At 37.0% G+C, this 20,998-nt stretch overlaps 1 protein-coding gene across 1 annotated transcript in view; it reads left to right on the top strand.

Moving 5' to 3' along the window:
• STS (steroid sulfatase) overlaps positions 1–20,998 on the top strand; it is a 90,155-nt gene that overhangs the window by 53,724 nt on the left and 15,433 nt on the right. Inside the window, exons 7-8 of the mRNA XM_086609546.1 lie at positions 2,771–2,930; positions 5,491–5,612. Coding sequence (XP_086465672.1) covers positions 2,771–2,930; positions 5,491–5,612 — 282 coding nt within the window. The remainder of the gene's footprint in view (positions 1–2,770; positions 2,931–5,490; positions 5,613–20,998) is intronic.

Below are 20,998 nucleotides of genomic sequence, written 5' to 3'. Positions count from 1 at the left end.
ATAGTAAAACAAGAATTTATTTAAACAATCCAATCTAGCTAGCACTGTTACTAGGTTCAGACAGGTATACAGAAACAAAAGGAACCTCACACTTAAATCTACCTATGGTATAGGTCAGCTCTTATACTTCTCTGTCTGTCCATATTGTCCAGCCAACAAGCTACTGTGATGTGTACATGGAACTAGGATCCGACTCATAAATTATCTCCGCAGCATAACTGTTCACTAAAAAATATCTTAATTTGAGGATATCTGTAATTTTATGTCCTTACACATTTCTTGTATTTTTATTCGGATTTAACTACTTCTGCTCAATAGGATTTTCTATGAACCGTAGCCCAGTCAGGATATTAATCTTGACACTTTCCTGCTAAGTAACACATAATCCCCACCAAACTTTTAAAATCCTAATGACTGTTGTACATGGATAGAGTAATCTTTTCTACAGATGATGCACACAGTCTGTTGACATATACACTGGTCTCGACCCAACTGTATTAACAACTGATCACCATACTGTTGGGTGCACACCTCCTTCTGCTAGGTGGCAGATGTTTTAAACCTCACCAAATAACACCTTTACAAACTTAAATCTACATTTTATTTACATTTTTGTTTTGAAAATCCTAGTTTTACAAGAATGCAAACAAAAATAATCCATGCATCTTATTCCTGAGTTTTAGAATAGGTAGCCATGTGCTTTATTGTGAGAATTGAATTGCATTTGATGCAGTGACAAGAGTAAATTTTTAAGACTGCTCTAAAAGACAGGCAGTCTTGTTGAGATCTGAACTTGGCACTGCTTTCCAAAAACAATTTAAGCAAAGTTCGTTGCTTGACATAATGTTGGATATTAGAAAGTTAAGTTTCCTGATTTCAGAGTAGATAATTATTTGTCCCTGACTAACCAATATTGTGAATTCTGATAAACCTGTGAAAAAAAGTTAACAAAAATCTAATATAACAAAGAATTATAAACCCTAAAGTTTTTTTCAGCCACAAGATTTTATATATATATAATGGGTAAAATCTATGCAAAAGAGCGTTTTCTCTCTTGAAGTTGCCACTTATCTTTATGGACACTGAAAAAACCTGTAGAAAAACAAGTGGATTCTGAATCCCTCAATGCTGAAATAGATCATCGAGAAGTCAGTAAGATAGACAGCATGTATGGCAAGGCTTGGGCTTGACACCAAAGATGTTAACATCTGTGTGGTGTTTTGAAGGTCTAAGAGGCAAGGAGACAGAACTATTGAAGTACTATGTTGTAATATTTTGTTCTTTTGTGGCTTTTTTTGCCTGAAAAAGGGAGACATAAGAAAAATAGGTTTATAGTAGTTTTGTTTGAACCATGAATTTCTGTTTGATTCAGTTAGCGGCACAGGTTCAACACACATATTCCTCTTCTTTCAGACATTTCTATTATATAAAACAATCTCGATTTAGTTGTAAATGCCTGGCCAAGACCATGCTTAACCACATCCAAAACCTGTCTGTTTACCAGAAACATTTTTTCCAAGTGATATATTAATTTCAAAGATCAACCCGAAGGGCTCTACATTGTCACATAGCTGTGTAAGACATTAATAGTAGCACTTGTGATTGCTCTTCATACAGAGGTATGCCAATCATATATTAAGTAATGTTAGAAACGTTGTCATAGAAAAAGTAAGTTGCCCTTCTGCAAAGATGTTGGGAGGACTGGAGGATGATGGATATTGTAGAAACAAAGGAAACAACTGCAATGAAGTGTTGAATGCAATCAGTTGGTAGTGCATTTGATGCAACTGTGTTGGCTTAGAAGTAGAAAAGGTCTTCACAGAGTCCTGATATCTGCTGTCTCTGTAATGAATTTCTTCCTAATGCATTGAATTGGAGAATTTAGTAACATACTTTAATTAGTGCTTTCTTCTATTTAAAGTCATTAAGCACCATTTTTAATAAATTGCTATATATTGTCTCTGGGTTCATACCTCAGACATCTAGGCATACCTCAATTTATTTTTGATTCCTGTTGTTTACAGAATCACAGAATCACAGAATGTTAGGGATTGGAAGGGACCTCAGAGGATCATCTAGTCCAATCCCCCTGCCAGAGCAGGACCACCTAGATCAGATCACACAAGAATGCGTCCAGGCGGGTTTCGAACATCTCCACAGAAGGAGACTCCACAACCTCTCTGGGCAGCCTGTTCCAGTGTTCTGTTACCCTTACTGGGAAGAAGTTCTTACTCATGTTTAAGCAGAACCTCCTATGTTCCAGCTTATATCCATTTCCCCTTGTCCTATCATTGGATGCCACTGAGAAGAGCCTGGCTCCATCCTCATGACAGTCACCCTTTACATATTTATAAACATTAATGAGGTCCCCCCGTGTTTAGCCGGATGCTAGGAGCGCAGGCCCATCCTCGAATGCCTTTCCATTCCTTTGTTTGATTATATCTTCACATGGCTATGTGACACGCTATTTAGACTGAATTCTATATGAAGATTCCTGCAAGACGCCTTTTTGTCTCCTGCAGCTGTTATTTGTTTGTAAACTAAATACATTTTATAAGCTCTATCTAATACATATTATTAGATTTACCGTGGGAAAAGTACAGATTATAGGTGAGAAATCTAGACCTAACAAATTAAAAATTATATAAATGCATTTAATGGAAAGATTCTAGCTAAACAGAATTTTTCATATTTGGGAATCGGATCTTGCGGGAGGGTATTTTTCTAAAAAGAAATTGATTTCTTAGCAAACAAAACTTTCATTTTTCAGGTGGAAAATCAATGAACTGGGAAGGAGGTATTCGTGTGCCAGGGCTTCTCCGTTTGCCTGGAGTGATACAGGCTGGTGCCTATATCGATGAGCCAACAAGTAACATGGATATATTTCCTACGATAGCCAAGCTTGCCGAGGCACAGTTACCCTCTGACAGGTATGCTCTGTAGATATCTCTGTTTTAGAGAAAGTCTCATGAGTGTTTTATACATTCTGGTGGTGTCTATTAAAATAGAGGTGAACATGAAAAAAAAAAACCACTAGATTTTAAAAATACTTTTTTGTCATTACTTAACAGTAGTATGTTGTCTCTTTTCATACTGACATACTAATATATTTTACAGAAAGGTTGTATGTAAATACAGCTTAGCTTACAGAACAAGTATCAAGCAACAAGAAGATAAGAGACTACCACCAAGAGCAACATACTGTCAAATTAGGCCTAGAATTATTTACTAAAAGCAAAAATGAATGCATCAAAAAAAGCTCTGTTCTACATGAGTGAACATGGTAGGAAAAGGAGCTGCAAGTGTAAATTATTTTAAACTTTACTAACTCAACTTTGGCCTGTTTAGTATAACAAAACACATCAAAATGCTGGCCAAGCTTTTCTCACTTTTTTTTTGTTGCCTATCGAGTTAGTGAAAATAATCCCTTGCAGAGTTTTGCAGCCTGATAAGAAAACCCGCTGGACTTCTAAAATTCGTTAAGATACTTTATTGATGCTCCTACATCTCTGTGCTTTGTCTTATTCAGGAGATACCAAGTTTCAGCAGCAAGGGGCCTCCACTTAAACTCTGTTGACATCCAAATCCAATAAGTGGAGAAACCTGCTGATATGCATATGCTTTGAACACATCTACCATACACAAACCACTTTTGAGTACAAAGCATCCAGAATCCGTGGGGGGAAAACCAGGGGTGAACAGAGGCACTCTGCTAATGATGATTCATTGAGTCCTTGAAGGAAATGGCAGGGCAGGACATGTGTAAGACATGAAAAATTAGTCAGGCTGGTGCTGAGAGATCCCCTACAAGCAGTAACTGTCGTACCTAAGCAGTTCGGATTGTTCTTAATGTGGGCAGATCTTATGCACTTTGTTTTCATATTGCTTGAGTGAATACTAAGCACCAATGTTCTATTTTGATCTCTTTGATAGAAATCCCAATATACTTGTGTAACTTCCACTTGGAAGTTGATCCATTCTGATTCTTCTGTGTAGACTAGATGCCATAATTACTGGTTTCTGGTAGGTTATGGACTAGCACTCCACTGAATTTTTCCTGAGAAATTACTACCAATAGAGTTCCATCTCCGGGAAGGCACAGGCTAAAAAGGAAAGGAGGACATACTCCCAGTTAAATAATAAAAATAAGTAATCAGAAAGAAAAGTCTTATTATCCTTGTGAAACCAAGAGTTGTGGGAATGCAAGAGATGTATTACTGGAGACTGGAGACACCCTTTTCACAATCAACAGGCTGTAGAACAGAAAGTGTACAATAGACATGCATCTGTCCTGCTGTCAGCTTGACAGTGAGCGAGCCTGCAGGGGTGAGACTTGCCTGAGTGCATTACTCAGGCAAGGAAACTCAACAAATTGAAAGTGGGAAAGACTCTAATTCAATGAACTCACACAGACAGGGACGCATCCAGAAAGCAGAGTTATTGGACAACACAGCTTTGGGAATTTCAGAATGTTTTCTGATCATCCTTTGAGAAAAGTCCTACCCAGAATATGGTCCTGTTGCATACGATCACTGCCAAGAATTTCATAATCATACATAGATCATGGCTTAAAAAAGTGAAGTTAGTACCTGTAGTTACACTAATGTGAAAAGAGTTTTGCATGGTAATGAAAATTAACGTGGACATTTTCAAACTTTTGAAGTTTCAGACAAGTTTTTATGAGATGTTGCTCAAAATGCTTAAAAAAGAATTACCTGCTGATCTGTACATCAGCAAAAAGTAATTTCCTACAAAAATTATTGTAAAATTTGTAATTCATACCAGGTAAAAAATGTAGGTTGTGATTTCTCCCCTGCCAGCTGATTCCAGCAATGCAAAGGCTTAATTTATGGAAATATTTAAATGTCTTGCTTATTTTATAACTCCATTTTTATTTAAATTGACTGATTCCTTCACAGGATGATCACAATTGTCCAGCAGCAAGTAGATAATTTATATATGTATTTCTCTCTGTGTATGTATGTAGTTGATAAACACGTATTTAAACATAGTTCATTTTCAACTTCGAAATGACTAGTTCTGTCTTAAATTCTAGCACACGTAATTTGCTGATCAGAGTTCTTACTATTACTTGTGGGGTTGGTAACACAGCATAGCATATATTTCTCTGGTTTTAGGGTTACTTTGTCCAGACTGCTCCCGAACAGCTTGAGCAGGTATACCTAGAGAACTGTGTTGTAGCAATTTATTCACGTCTGTTCATTTTCTCAGGGGAAAAAAAAAAAAAAAAAAGGAAAATATATGGGCTGAGGAAACAATCAGTCCTAATGGCAAAATGTAAAATTAATATTTCCTTAAATAGTGTAAATATCAAAGGGGAAGAGCACCTGGAGATTTTTCTCTGAATTGACCAACTGGATGTGGCCATTCAGATTTACTTTTTTAAGTAGTGGAAATGTAGTCATAATGTCTTCTCAGAAAGGTGAAGTTTGGGTTATTGTTCTGATTTTGAAATGCTTTCTTACTCAGAATTATTGATGGACATGATCTGATGCCTTTACTTCAAGGAAAAGTTACCCGATCAAAGCATGAATTTCTCTTCCATTACTGTAATGCATATTTAAATGCAGTGCGCTGGCATCCAGAAAACAGTAAGTAAACTTGCCAGATCGCATTTTAAATATTTCATGTAATTTTGATTGCAGCTTGAAAAGAATCAGAAAAAAGCCTTGGGCTACAGTAACAAATAAATTGTTTAAAATATCTAGTCTTTTCTCTTCTTTTTCACTTTTCTTTTAGCTAGAACGTGCCTATTTGCCATTTTACTATTTGACATTAGGTTGTTGCTATGCATTAATGTTACATATTACTACATACAATATTGACGTCTATGGTATATGAAACTTTAAAAAAAAACTTGCCTGAGAGAGAGTCTATGTTACAGAATGAAGTAGTCAAGGTTAACTGTAACATCTTCCTAAAATTGTACAAGTAGTAGGATGGCTTGTGGAATAACAGCAAAAGTATGATGTCAGCCTGGCCATTTTTATTATTGGAATAGCAAAGTATAGGAGAATCACTGAATGAAAGTCATAATTATCCAATAAATGAATACAGTATTATAGGATCCCTTTTCATGCTTTTTATGAATAATATAATTCCACTTTGTAGGCCAAGGAAAAAAGCATTTCCCACTGATTTGCTCCTTTTTAATTAACAGATCGCTGTTTCTGGTAGAAACTTCCGCATTAACCAAAGCCTGTTTCCCTGTTTATAAAAATCTCTGTGCCGAATGAAGTCAAACACACATTTGTCTCATTTCGTTTGACTCTCAAAGTGACAACTTGTGTTACATCTTCAAAATGATTATCCAATACAAGCTTTGGTGTAACTTTTTTTTTTTTTAAGCACCTTGGGAAAAGACTTACTTAATACTTAATGTGCAAACTTAAAATAACTGGGAAACTTTGTCTTCATGGTCATTTGCAGGCCATGACTCTCTACCTGTCTTGGACTTTAAACTAGGAAAAGGGAAAATACTACATGTAGCTTTTATTTACCACTATTTTGCCTATATATCCTGTGTTTAATAAGTAATCATAAGGAAGAGCAAAGCAATCAAAAGATGTGGTTATTTAGTACCATTTTGTGTCTGAAATTGGATGAAATTTTTCTGTGCCGTGATGAGGAGAGAAGTAGGCAGAGCTCCAGGCAGGCAGAGAATGTTTTTCTCAAACATACAGCTTTGCAAGCTGAAGTACCTCTTGTTTAAGGAAAGGGTCTGCTTTGTTATTCACTGAAGGGGAGTTTAATGGGAAATGAAGGGGAGTAATGATGAGGGGACTAGTCTATTGTATTTACTTGAGGGGCAGCAATGTAGATTGTGATTCTCCCTTTATCCTTTTGGAAAGGCAATCAAAACAGAAAGCCTGTTCAGAAGCTGGCAGTAACGTTTTCATAACACTGGGCTGATTTTTGTATGGAAGGGTTTTTGATGTACTACCTTGTCAGCCTACATTGTAGTGTGAGAGTAGGCAATAGCTAGATATTCCTCTCTACTCTGTTTTGTATCAGTCCCGTCCCCCCCCCTCTTCTTCTTTCTTACTTGTCCAATCTCAGATCTTCAAAAAACGCCCTTTCCATGTAGACAATGCAGTCATATTTGTAAAGATATTTGTTGCAGTTAGCTAAAGATTTGCCCCTGTTTATCTCTCTCCCATGTGTTATTGTTATATAGAGATAAATATACTTGCATTGCAGCTGTATGCACCTGATGCTGTCTGCATTGCTGTGGGTACTCATGTGGAAAAACGAATATGGTTGTTTTTTCTTCTGATATCTCAGCAGCTCTATATGAAGAAAATGATAAGTTCCAAATGCATTATACTTCTAGTTGGAGTATTATTGACTTCTAGTCTCCCACCACAGCTTGCTCTTTACAGCTAATCTCAGAGACCATCCACAGTCACTATTTCTGCTACTACTAAGTGATATTTTAGTATGTGAAAATGAACAAGAGTAAAGCAGAAATATAATGCAATGTTTTTTAGTTTTGTTTTTGTTTTTGTTCTTTTTTCCTGGAGAAGCAATTATTTCAAACATTTAATTCAAAACTTTGCAGAGCTTTTGCCTAGCAGCAAAGAACTATGTTAGAAGCATGCTATAGCAACAGCTCATTCCCTATACTTAGGAATATATCCAGGAAAGTGAATGAGACCATATTCATTAAAGATAGACTAGAAAGCTGGAAAATTGTGCAACTTTCACTTGACCTCAGCATGCTACTAGTATCAGTTAAAAGGCTGTAAGTCTTCAGGGTTTGGATATAGACTGTTCACCATTCCTAACTCTACATGTATTCCATGTCTAACATGCTTTATGGCCTGAATAAGTACCACATTCCTCCATGAGCACACACATTTTTGTATCCAGAAATGACTGTAGGATCTCATCTTTTAATTGCACCTTATCAATGACTGTAGTCAGGAGAATAGCACTTAATTCACAGAGGACCACTAGAAGTAGATACTTAATATCTTTAAGGATAGTCTTGAAGAGGTGATATACTTTATCTCAAAAAAATCAGGAAATTCTTGGAAAAAAAAAGTCATCAAGGAACAGTTGTCTCTTTCTGCGTACTGTAAATGATTTTTTAGACCAGGAGAGTCTTGTGCTGTTCTTGATGTATGTTCCCCAGATAGTTAACCAGATTGACTACAGGTACTTTGGAATTGCGCAAAAACATAGTATCTGCAGATTATTCCTATACATACGGGCCAAATGCTGACCAGCTCTACCTCTCACTATATCTGAGACTTCGTGGAAGAAACAGTGATAGTGTGAAATTAATAACCCTAGCCATGTTCAACATTTTCTACACTACTTGCTGATGGGCCCTTATTAGAAGAACCCAATTGTCCAACTAGTCTGAGAGGACATTATAGATTACTGATCCCTTCGTTAAATTTGCAATTTCAATTAATTTTGAAGATGCACTTTTGGAAGAACAAAGCAGCAACAGCTAGAAATTCATAGAAGAGAAAGCTTACAACTACTAATGAAAATGTTATTCATTCATTTATTTATTTTTTTATTAACTGAAGTACAAGCCATTCTAAATAAAGAGTAAAGGTGCATATATTGCATATATGCACTTATTAATATATATAGTCTCATATTTCTTACTATATTATTTTCTTGGAAGTCTTTCTTTGTATGTCACCTTCAGCTTGTGTATTCCACTTTTTTCCCTAGATAATCGAAGTGTAGGATTATCTTTGATCCTAAGGAAAAATGCATATAACTGGAAGTGAGAGGGAAGCAGAAGTTCTACTTAGTCATTTGGTACTTTCTTAGCTCCATCACTCCACAGTTCTCTTAGTAACTATCTTTGCCATTGTTAAATTTACAGTGTGCCTCAGTCTGGAAAAAAAAAAAAAAGTTTGGTTTAATTTTTCACTCTTAGGCTATATATATAAACCAGGTAAATTTAGTGTGTATGAAATTTATAATACTTACACACCTTTCCCTTGCTTGCAAGCTTCTAAAGTCTGACTTCAGGAGATGTGTTTCTCACAGCATCCAGAGAAGGTCAGAAACTTCAGAGTGAACAATTACCATTTCACATTTATATATTTAGAGGCTAAATATTCCTCATAACCAGATCAATACACATCTTCATTAAGACATATTAGTTAGGTCAGTTGCTGCATTCACAATGTACTTTCACCTTCATCAGCCCTTTGAAGGAACATTTAGAGGATGTGTGCTGTGTAATACTCTTCTCAGCCAACACTTCAAAATTTAAGCCTTATCCTTTTAGAGAAACATAAGGAAAAGAATCTTTTTTTCCTCTACCTTCCTTATCTTTCTCAGCCACAGAAAATAAGCTAACACCATTTTCTTCTTCATCTCTCTTTGATTCACTTACATTTTGTCTAATACTAAAAAATAATGCACATTAATCTTCACATTTTGAATTAAAAAAGAAATTGAATATCAGGCAATTTTCTTTGCTCATGATTCATGCCTTGCTCTCACAGACTCATGCATACTGACACTTGCCATCAGTGCCTTGGAAACAGCCATGACAAACAGTTCTAGTCCTTGGAGGATGATTTCCTGTTATTTTGAAGCCTTATAAATGTGTGTAATTTAATTGATCTGTTAAAAATACAGAAATACATGCTAAAAAAGAGTCAGAAAAGTACTGTGATTTCCCATTATCAGTGCTTATTCTCCATAGCTGCCTGGTGTACCATCTAAGTACCAATATACAGAAGCAACACCTTTGGAAAAAAAAAAAGTCCCAAAACCTTTCTTTCTGCCTAATAAGGTGTAATTATTTCGTTTTTTTTCAATCATTAAGCATATACATTTAAAACAAAGCAGGTGCAGAATTTGCCTTTACTTTCTTGAGCTGAGCCTCCTGAAGTTTTATGTAGCTTTCTGTTAGTCGTGTATGTCAGATTATACTTTGGCCTAATTTAACTCTGATCAACATGTTCTTCTGCTAGTGCGAGTAGACCAGTACTTGTGTATTTCCTAAAGTTATAATTTAATGTTACTGAATACTAAAAAACTATCAACAGCTCTGTCTCCAGATCATTACTGGCATACGAATCATACTATTAAAAATGCATTGCTATGACAACTTAATTATAAGGAGATAATTCATTGGATACAGAGCAAATCTACAGTTGAATGGAACTACAGCATCTTTCAGGCTCCTCTGATTGTGTGCAAAATTTTCATTTGTTAAGGAGGAAATCTATTTTAATCCTGTGTAATAAACATTTAAAAACGTAACGCAATACAATCTGTACTATAAAGAAACAATATTCTTCACAGTATTTTGGTGTCACTAATGAAAATATACTAATGTTTCTGATAAATGCTAGAGTGACTTTACTAGCAGCACTTACCCTTTTCTATTTCAAAATGAATTTGACTATTCAGTGGAAAATGTCGTTCAGTAAATAAAAGAAAGAGAGACTTGCTATGGCAAGTTAAATTGAAGCACAGTAGACAACAGAATAAAACTAGCTTATCATGCAAATACGATGACTTTGAAAGAAAGTAGAAGTTCACTAGAAAAACAGAAATTTTCCACTTGGAGTCATTTAACAAATAGATACATTTCAATTAGTGTTTATTCTGAATTTCTTGTATGTTGTGATCTACTGCAATTACTGAAAAGCAATCAAATTCACCAACCAGGGATTTTTTCTATATTATTTTAAAATTCGTAACTATTGTGACTCCTTACTGATGCAATTTCCTCTAGCATTCAATTGTCTACAGTATTTCATAAGAGATATTTCCTATCTCCTTCCAGTTGCAGCAGCAACATTGGAAGAAACAGATGCGCCCTGTCTAATAATACATGGCTCCATGGCTGATGTCATCACCACAATTTAGGGTTTTTTGATAATGGCACCAGGCTTGCTGACGCCAGATGGCGTTAAACTTTCTCAAAGGCAGAAGAGAGTCTTTCCTCATGAGCTAGCAGGGCCCATTGACAGGGCTTTAAACTAAACTTGAAGGGGGAGAGGGATAATATCAGTCTTGACTGTGACAAGCCGAGAGCACCTGAAGAGCAGCAGAAAGGAATTCCAGACACTCCAGCCAGTAAGTCAACTTCATCAGGGGCCTAACTTAAATGCCTCTATGCAAACACATGTGGCATGGGGAATAAACAAGAGGATTTAGAGACGTGCGTACACCTGCACAGCTAAGATCTTATTGGCATAACAGAAGTGTGGTGGGATGAATCCTATGACTGGAGTGTTGAAATGGGAGGATACAGGCTCTTTAGAAAAGATAGACAGGCTCTTTAGAAAAGATAGACAGGGCAGACGAGGAGGAGATGTCACTCTCTGTGTCAATGACCAGCTGGAGTGCATGGAGCTCTGCCTTGGGATGGATGAGGAGCAGACTGAGAGCTTATGGGTCAGAATTAAAGGGAAGACAGGGATAGGTGATATTATGGTGAGGGGTCTGCTACAGGCCACTTGACCAAGATGACCAAGCAGATGAGGCCTCTCTATAGATAGATAAGAGCAGCCTTACATTCATGAGCCCAGGTCCTCAACCACCCTGATATCTGTTGGAGGGACAATACATCAGGGCATAAGCAGTCCAGGAGGTTCCTGGTGTGCATTGGTGATAGCGTCCTTCTCTATGTGATAAGGGAACCAATGAGGAGAGGTGATATGCTGGACCTTGTTCTCACCAATGAGGAGGGGCTGGTGGCGAATGTGAAGCTCAAGGGCATTCTTGGTTGCAGTGACCATGAAATGATGAAGTGCAAGATCCTTAGTGTGGTGAGGAGGGAGCACAGCAAGATCCCTACCCTGGATTTCAGGAGAGCAGAAATTGGTGTTTTCAGGGATCTGCGTGGTAGAGTATCATGGGATATAGCCCTGGAGGGAAGAGAGTCCTAAGAAAGCTGGTTAATATTCAAGGATAACCTCCTCCAAGCTCAGGAGCAATACAGCCCAACAAAGAAGAGATCGGGCAGAAACATCAGTAGGCCTGCATGGATGAACAAGGAGCTCCTGGACAAACTCAAGCACAAAAAGGAAGCCTACAGAGGGTGGAAGCAAGGATGAGTAGCCTGGGAGGAATACAGAGAAATTGTTAGAGCAGCTGGGAGTCAGGTTAGGAAAGCTAAAGCTCTGATAGAATTAAATCTGGCCAGGGACATCAAGGGCAACAAGAAAAGCTTCTATAGGTGTGTCAGTAATAAAAGGAAGCCTAGGGAAAATGTGGGCCCTTTCCAAAAGGAAACAATAGACCTGGTTACCCAGGATGTGGAGAAGGCTGAGGTACTCAATGACTTTTTTTGCCTCAGCCTTCACTGGCAAGATCTCTAAGCACACTACCCAAGTCACAGAAGGCAAAGACAGGAACTGGAAGAATGAAGAACTGCCCACTGTAGGAGATCAAGTTTGAGACCATCTAAGGAACCTGCAGGTGCACAAGTCCATGGGATCTGATGAGACGCATCCATGGGTCCTGATGGAACTTGCAGATGAAGTTGCTAAGCCACTATCCATCATATTTGAGAAGCCGTGGCACTGCGGTGAAGTTCCTACTGACTGGAAAAAGGGAAATATAACCTTCGTTTTTTAAAAGAGAGAAAAGGAAGACCCAGGGAACTACAGGCCAGTCAGTCTCACCTCTGTGCCCGGCAAGATCATGGAGCAGATTCTCCTGACAACTATGCTAAGGCACATGGAAAAAAAGGAGGTGATTGGTAACAGCCAACATGACTTCACCAAGGCCAAATCATGCCTGACAAGTTTAGTGTCCTTCTACTACGGGGTTACAGCATTGGTGGATAAGAGAAGAGCAACTGACGTTATCACCTGGACTTGTGGAAAGCATTTGATACTGTCCCACATGACATCCTTGTCTCCAAATTGGAGAGACATGGTTTTGACGACGGACCACTGAATGGATAAGGAATGGGCTGGATGGTCGCACTCAAAGAGTTGTGGGCAATGGCTCCATGTCCAAGTAGAGGCCAGTGACAAGTGGCATTTCTCAGGGTTTGATATTGGAACTGGCACTTTTTAACACCATTGTCAGCAACATGGACAGTAGGATTGAGTGCACCCTCATCGCATCTGCTGACGACATTAAAATGTGTGGTGTGGTGGACACACTGGAGGGAAGGGATGCCATCCAGAGGAACCATGACAGGCTGGAAAGGTGGGCCTGTGCGAACCTTATGAAGTTCAACAAGGCCAAGTGCAAGATCCTGCTCATGGGTCAGGGCAATCCTAAGCACAAATACAGGCTGGATGGAGAATGGATTGAGAGTAGTCCTGAGGAGAAGACTTGAATGTGTTGGTTGATGAGAAGCTCAACATGAGCAGGCAATGTGCTCTTGCAGCCCAGAAAGCCAACCATATCCTGGGCTGCATCAAAAGAAGCATGGCCAGCAGGTCAAGGGAAGTGATTCTGCCCCTCTACTCAGCTCTCGTGAGACCCCACCTGGAGTACTGCTTTCAGCTCTGTTTTCTTCAACATAAGAAGGACATGGAGCTGTTGAAGTGAATCCAGAGGGCCACAAAGACGATGCAAGGAGCACCTCTCCTCTGAAGACAGGCTGAGAGAGTTAGGGTTGTTCAGCCTGGAGAAACGAAGGGTCCACGGAGACCTTCTAGCAGCCTTCCAGTACCTTAAGGAGGCCTACAAGAAGGCTGGATGAGATGGGCCATTTTGTAACAACTTCTGGTTTGGACAGGTATAGCCTTTCTTGTGAAATCAAATTAAAATATGACATATTTCTGAAGAAATTAAAATAACAAGAGAAATACCTTGCACTTTTCTTTACCTTCCAAACGTACTATGATATGCGTACCTTAAGGGATAATACAGGTTGCCTTATTAATTAAGGGGGCTTACATTATTTACAGTGCCATTCTTAGCTTCATTTTTGATAATATCACATTGAGTCTTAATATTTAAAAACTATAAACTGAGTGCCTATGCACTCCTTTAGGATGCTAACTTGTGAAGACAATATTGTCCTAAGAAACAGAGAGTACAGGAAACAGTGTCTAGGCAGGTAGCAAAAACAGGGAAACCTCTATGAAGTTGTATAGAACCAGCTTAAAACTCTTTTTTCTACAGTCAAGTTCTCAGTGCGAGGGTAGGTGAGGCTAGTGGTTGCCAGTAGCAAATGGAAATGAATTAATTTCTATGTGAGAGATATTTGGGAGTGAAGTGGTGACAATATAGTTCTGATTGAAAATGCGAACCCTTTCTTTTTCAGTCCTCTTAGAGCATTTAAGAAACATAACCATTCAGACATCCGCGAAGTAAATTAACGGTTCTGTTTTCTCTAAAGTGGAAAATATTAGAGATATTGCTAAATATTTGGCGTGTTAGAGATATCTCTTCTTATTTCTTCTATTTTCTCTAATATAAACAAGAAATTTCAATTCATTAATTCTCTGAAGCCTTGTAAGTGGATTTCTCACCCTCCTTCTTGTAATTTTTTTAGTGATAGGAGAGCAATTTTTTCATAGTGTTCTTTGCCATATGGTGAATGAATGCTATGGTAGCTTCATATGTAAACTGTGAGATATGCTTTTCATATCCAGTAGACCCATTGGTAGAATTTATACCCTTGCCTATAATTTTCCTGTTCTTTTGCTTGCTTCCCTGAGGAGCTTTTTCCATTTATGGTTTACTTCCTTTCTGTGTGGTGAACAAAGGACTTAGAGGGTGCTGTTACAGATTAGTAAGGATTCACATTGACCTTGAGAATGGCAGCAGTTATAATTACTTGCTTTGATTGCTTAGCAATACAAAGGAAGGTAAATTTAATAGAAGTTTGATCCAAGACCACTTTCTTTTGCTCAGCATCTTCAAAAGGAGAGACAATACTAGCATGTGACTATAACTGCTGTCAAGGAAATATTTTGTTTTCTTACAAAGAAGTATCTTTTTTTAATCATACCAACCTATCTTTTCTCAGAAAAGAACAGATACAAAAGGATAAGAAAGAAAGAGTAAACCTTACAAGGAATAAGATTTTCTTATTGTCACAAAATTTTTATTTTCTAGCTAGAAATAATAGACTTCTTTAGTCATAATAAAACTGATGTAGGAACACTTTTGTCTCAGAGAACCATTCCCCCAGTGAAAGACCATGGTAAATGTCCTTTGACATTGACATACACGCAGACTTTCAGTGATCATATCATAGTGCTTTTTCTTCATATAAAAATAGCAACCATAACATACTGGTCTATTGAATCCAAGATATCCTGACCTAAATTAGTAATATTCTTAGTGAATAGAGAAAGGTTGACAGGTTTCAGTGATCATATAAAGGCAAAGGCATTTAAAGTAGCTAATTCGGTATTATTTAAACTTCAGCTTGAATGGCTTGCTGTCAGATATTGTGTCATGCACTTGTGACAGTATGAAAGAAAAATCTCCGAGATTTTTTTCTGTATATTCCACAGCTAACAAATAGAAAAAAAAATCTGAGTTAGAACAACTGTCTGATAATTTATCTATTTATAAAGTTAGCAGTAGTCAAACCAAATATAAATAACAACAACTACATAAAAGAATAGATAAAAATGCACTGCAACTTTCAAAAATGAATTTCAGCTTACCAAGTAACATAAAAACTGGGTATTTAACAGTTTCTGGAGCATTACACTTCCAAAAATATCTTTAGTTCACTGTTGGATTTGAGCCTGCAGCATTCTGCATGTTACATTCAGAACATAGTGCTGATTCATCCTAATTTTAAAATCGGATTCAAATGGCATATGTTGTCTTAGGCAATGTTCTTCAAGGGAAGTAGTTAATGCATGCACAACCACACATAGTATTCTGTGTGCCACAGCCTCTGACATCCTATTACTCCTAGAGATAAAGTATTTGTTTATTAGAAAAATTCCCTGGAAACCTGACTATCAAGAGCAAGATGACTTCTCAGCATGCCATAAAAGAACATGCCATGAAAGGCAGAAGAAATAATTATAGAGAAAACAGTGGGTGCTCAGAGGGTGAGTGCACTTGGACAATATTATGCTGGAGGCTAGGGTGCATCTGTGGATGTACACTCTCTACTGTGTAGATGCTTCTGAATGTAAACCCTGACGGGTACTTTGGAAAGCCAACACAAGAAATATGTGATAATCAGTGTAAATGTCCTCAACCTGAGAAAACCTCATGTCCCAATACAAACAGTGACTTTCCTGTTGATTTCAGACCAATTTTTGTTTGATCTAACTATTAGAAGATGCACAAAGCATTGTATTTTTCAAGTATGTTTTGTTAAGACATCCAGACTTTCCTAAAACTTAAAGGCAGAAAAAAGCCCACAGCTTTTTAAATTTGTTTCTTGTTTTGTTGTTCCTAGTAGAGAAATTTAGTAGGTGGATTTGTGTAAAAGCTATTTGAAACTAAGAGGCTGCATTTCACTAGTACTTTTTCGTCATAGTAGTTTCAATGATGTCTTAATAGAGATACAACGTTCATGAAGTAGTATAAAACAAGTTCCTACAGATTATGGCGTTAATTAAGTTTGTTCATTATTCCAAGTTTTACCCAATAATTTATTGACAATGATTCTTCAGCTGCAGCTCATTCGTATTCAGCAGAATAATAAGTATGACACATATACTTTTATTGACTCTGTGGTCTCCTAGATCTTGGACTCTAATGCAAACATGTGAGACTCACTGACTCAGTCACTCACTCACTGCTCTTCAACACTGACATTTTAAAGCAAAATAGATTTCTAGCATTCATAGTAGGAGGGGGAAGTTAGAAATCATGGTGCAGTCACAACATTAAAAGTCAACAAGACCATAAAAAAAACATAAAGATCATGATACTTTAATACTTAGAATTAGTACGAGTTCAATAAAGAAAAACTGGCACTCGTACTGTTAAGCAGTGTTGGTTCTCCGTAAGATAATTTTGTCACTACGAAACGTTGCTAATGTTTCATTTGCAATCTGTTGCATGTCTGCTGTACATTAATTTTTAAACAGTATGATATCACAGAAACAAGCTTCTCACTCAGTGACAAGAATAGTCTTTAAGACTCAGTAGAGTCTTCAAGATTAACTTAATTATATTATCTGGACTCTCTTCAATGTCTTAGCATGATATGCAAGCAGAGTTTCACTCTGTAGCTCTGATCCATCCGTATGATCCCATTCAGTGACAAGTGGAGATTGAATCTCAGTCCTGAAAGCATTATAGTTACTTTAACATCAGTTCATATCCTTGGTAGCAAAACTACTTAGCCAGCAAAGCTTTATAGTATGGGTTCAACAATGTCTTGATCTATTGTGCTGCTTCCGATTCCAAACCAAATGTAGTTCTCCACTCTAGCCCTTCCTTATAGAATTGTCATTTTGGAACGTTTGAGTTGATTCACACCTTTTTCTTTTTTTTTTTTTTCCTGAAGAGACAAAGTGCCAGCCCCAGTTCCAAACTCTAAATACTTTATATCTTCCAAAAGCCATCACTGTTAATTAATCATTTGGTGGAGCTGCTAAAACACTACCATGATCTATATATACAAAGTTAAGTAGAGAGAGGAAATAGCAAAGTATAAATGGTCTCATGAAGATTTAGAGTGTAGCTCTACAAAAGTATGAGGTAGAAATGCTAGACAAGACATTGTGAGTAAATAAATCTACCTGAGTGAAAAATTACTTGTTCTCTAAAAATATTGTCTTAGCACTCTATGGAGTTTCTTTTGAACACATTCTTCTCCAATTTAAGAATGCTGTGGAAAGTGTTAAAATTAGAACTCATTAGTTCCTCATGGCCATGGTGTCTTAGAACTGCGAATCCTCTAGTCCAGCTAGAGTCTAGGTCCACTCTTTTTGCTATACCTAGCTGTCAAGGCATTTTCATGCCCTTTCTTCTCTTCTTCATCTCTCAAACTATCCCAACATTCAGCCTAGCAAATAGAGATTCATTGCAACTACATTCCTGTTTGTTTTTAATCAGCTGTTACTTTTTTGTCCTAGACATGATTATGTCGTATTAAGGGGAAATGCAATTACTGCCTACATGTAGACTGTTGACATTAAGGCATTCATGTAAGAATGGAATTTACTGTAGCATTTCCCTCTCTCTTTTATGCAGCATACCTAACTTCAAAGCTAAAACAATGTAAAACAATGTAAACCGTAAGTTGGTTTTAGTATTTATATTTGACAATGAATTTTGGATTCAGAAGATAATGCATTCACCACTAAAGCCAACTTTCAGTTGCAGCCAGAGGATTTAAGAGCACGTATCTTTATGATTCAGAAACAAATGTAGCCTATGAGTGTTCAGGTCAGTTTTCAAAAAGCAACTTAGAAGAAAGCCAAAGACAAACAAAACTTTTTGTTGTTTGTTGGTTTTTTTTTTCCCCAAAGAAAATCAGTTTCATCAGTGAGGACTATTTGTAGGTATGCCATGAAGGCATAGGCTTATGCATAAGTACATGGAGGAACATATGTTTTGCAGAAGTGAAGATGGTTTGAATTGTGCTGTGAGAGGGAGGTTTTGCCAGAAAAGCTTGGAATTTACCAAAGAAACCTGAGTATCATCTGGAAGAATTCATCCTAACAGAGCTGGTCAGCATAAGAAAACTAAAGCTAGAATCAAACGAACGAGGGAGAGAAGAAAAAGTAGCTGTTGTGTCATGCTGAAACTGGGGGTTAGAATAGCAGATTCTTTTTTAAAATAAATATAGAAAGCACATAGAATTCTGTTTGGAGTCCTGTTTGCAATGGTCACTTTTAAACTTTGAGACTTCATACATTATTGTGATTTTTATTCTTTATTTTTATATTTTTAGTATGGAAAAAAGGTTAGTAATCATTAGCTAATCTTTAGTTACAGAAAATGCATTACAATATTTGGAATATCGATTATAATAAAATGAAATCCATTATGAAAAATGAATTATAATATTTGGATTATGACATTTGAGTTTATAAAAACTAGCAACATATTCAGATTTTTTTACAACTGTAGTTATTCAATTGAATATCATACAGTTTGCAGGTTTATCCTTCCAAAAATCTTGCAAACTCCATGAATAGGCTTATCTTAGCACAAGAGTAAGTACTGAACACAAATGTCTGAATTTAGTTTCACGGTCGATGGAAACATAATCAGTCAGTGGATAGAAAAGCAACTGGGAATTGCAAAAAATTGTACAAGAATACAGATTGTTTGTTCATCTGCTTCAGTTCATTCAGCTCTGCCCTAGCAGTGCTGCTAGGTCATTTAGAAGTTCTGGGGATCTTAAGAATGCCAAGTAGCTCCAAACACTGGGACTATGTAGGGGCAACAAAAGACCGGCTTAGAAAAAAGTGCTGGTGTTCACAATGAGACTGCAATAATCAAGAGAAGATGCTGAGAAATGCTTTAACTGGATTTTGGAACTTAATACTAAATACAATGCCTGTAGTTCCTGAGCATTATCAAATGCTCAGCCTCTTCTTTTCTCCCTTTTACATGCCAAAATATTTGAGGTCTCCAGTTAGGAAGTGTTTTAATTTCTGCCAGTGCTTTTTAATAGTTATGGCATTCTGAGTTTTGGGAAAAAAAAAAAACAACAAACAACAACAACAAAAAAAAACAACAGTAGAACAAAGTTCTGAGAAGTATATTTGAATGTTTAGCAACTAGCAGGTTGATCTAAATAATAATATATATACTACTCATATCCCACAGACTATATTTGAGTATGTATCATTCAAAGCATTTAATCCAATTTTAAATAACCATGAGAAGTGTCCGTATTTTGAAGATTGAAACTATACAAAAGTCAGCATATTACTGTGTGACTTTAACATAGCTTAACATTAAAAGCTTTATAATTATTATCTCATAATCAAGTGAAAAATTTAAGTATAAATTATTTGAATACTGGAAAGGATTATCCATTAGTGGGTAAACCTCAAACTTAGGATGTTGGTAAAAGATTACAACTAGCAGGGACAGTGTCTATGTGTGCAACTGCTTGAGTATTCCCCACTAATAAACACTAATTCCTTCACAGAGAAAGGTTATTGCCATGGCATAAAAAAGCCAGCAACAGGTTTGTACCTCATCAACATGTGAACCTCAGTGCTTGGCTGAGCCCATCAATGCAGTCTCTGCCTAGACACAGAAGAAAAAGTTCCCATGACAATTATACTTGATCTTTCCTCCCCAGTTTCAAGCAATTTGTTCACTTTGTGGACTAAATTGACCTCAGATATATCCTTACCACTATTGACTGTTAGATTTTGTATTTCAGTTGCTAAATGTTCTGACAAGGTGTATGAGAGCACAGTGTCTCAGGCAGGGAGAGAATCACCTTTAGGAAGGCTGAAATTATCTGTGTTCTTTGGTCATCTGAGGACCTACATGACTATGTAATATGTCTGTATAGAGACATTCCCCTTCTGATAAATTTTCATCTGTTATTGGGGAGATGGTTGTGGAAGCAGACAACCTTTTTTACATTTAAGTTTTTGATCTTTTTATGTCAGATAGAAAAGAAAATCTTGTAGTAGTGATCCAAAGTAGTGATCCAAAGTTCCGAAGTTAAAACTAGAGAGACCTGTGAGATTCAGTAAGACAGGAAAATCTTCCAAAGTGCAAATAAGGATAGGGGTGATAGGAAAATTGTTTACCAGGTCCATCTTCCTGTCTTGACTTCTGTTTGAATGCAGTTTGATTGGGAATTTCTCTAATTCTTACTGAATTTCAGGTTCCTTTTTATGTCTACACAACCTAAGTGCCAAGACCTCAGTTATTAATACTGACTCAGTATTAGTAAAGAAACAGAGTTTAAGCTTAGGCATGTTCAGCACAAAAGACAGCCAGTTAGAGACATCTTGGGAAGTGTAAGTGAAAGTTAAGCAACCATGTAAACATCACCTGAATTCATTTGCTTTAATTAATCACTAGACTGAGGTTGTGGTAAACATCTGTCAGTGGGCAATGCACTATAGTATGAAGCAGAATGGATTACTGAAAACGACTGATG

The sequence above is a fragment of the Tauraco erythrolophus genome, chromosome 1, assembly GCF_009769465.1.
Source record: "Tauraco erythrolophus isolate bTauEry1 chromosome 1, bTauEry1.pri, whole genome shotgun sequence".
Lineage (NCBI taxonomy): Eukaryota > Metazoa > Chordata > Aves > Musophagiformes > Musophagidae > Tauraco > Tauraco erythrolophus.
Note: the sequence above shows the minus strand (reverse complement) of the source record. Positions and strands in the feature narration are given on the sequence as shown.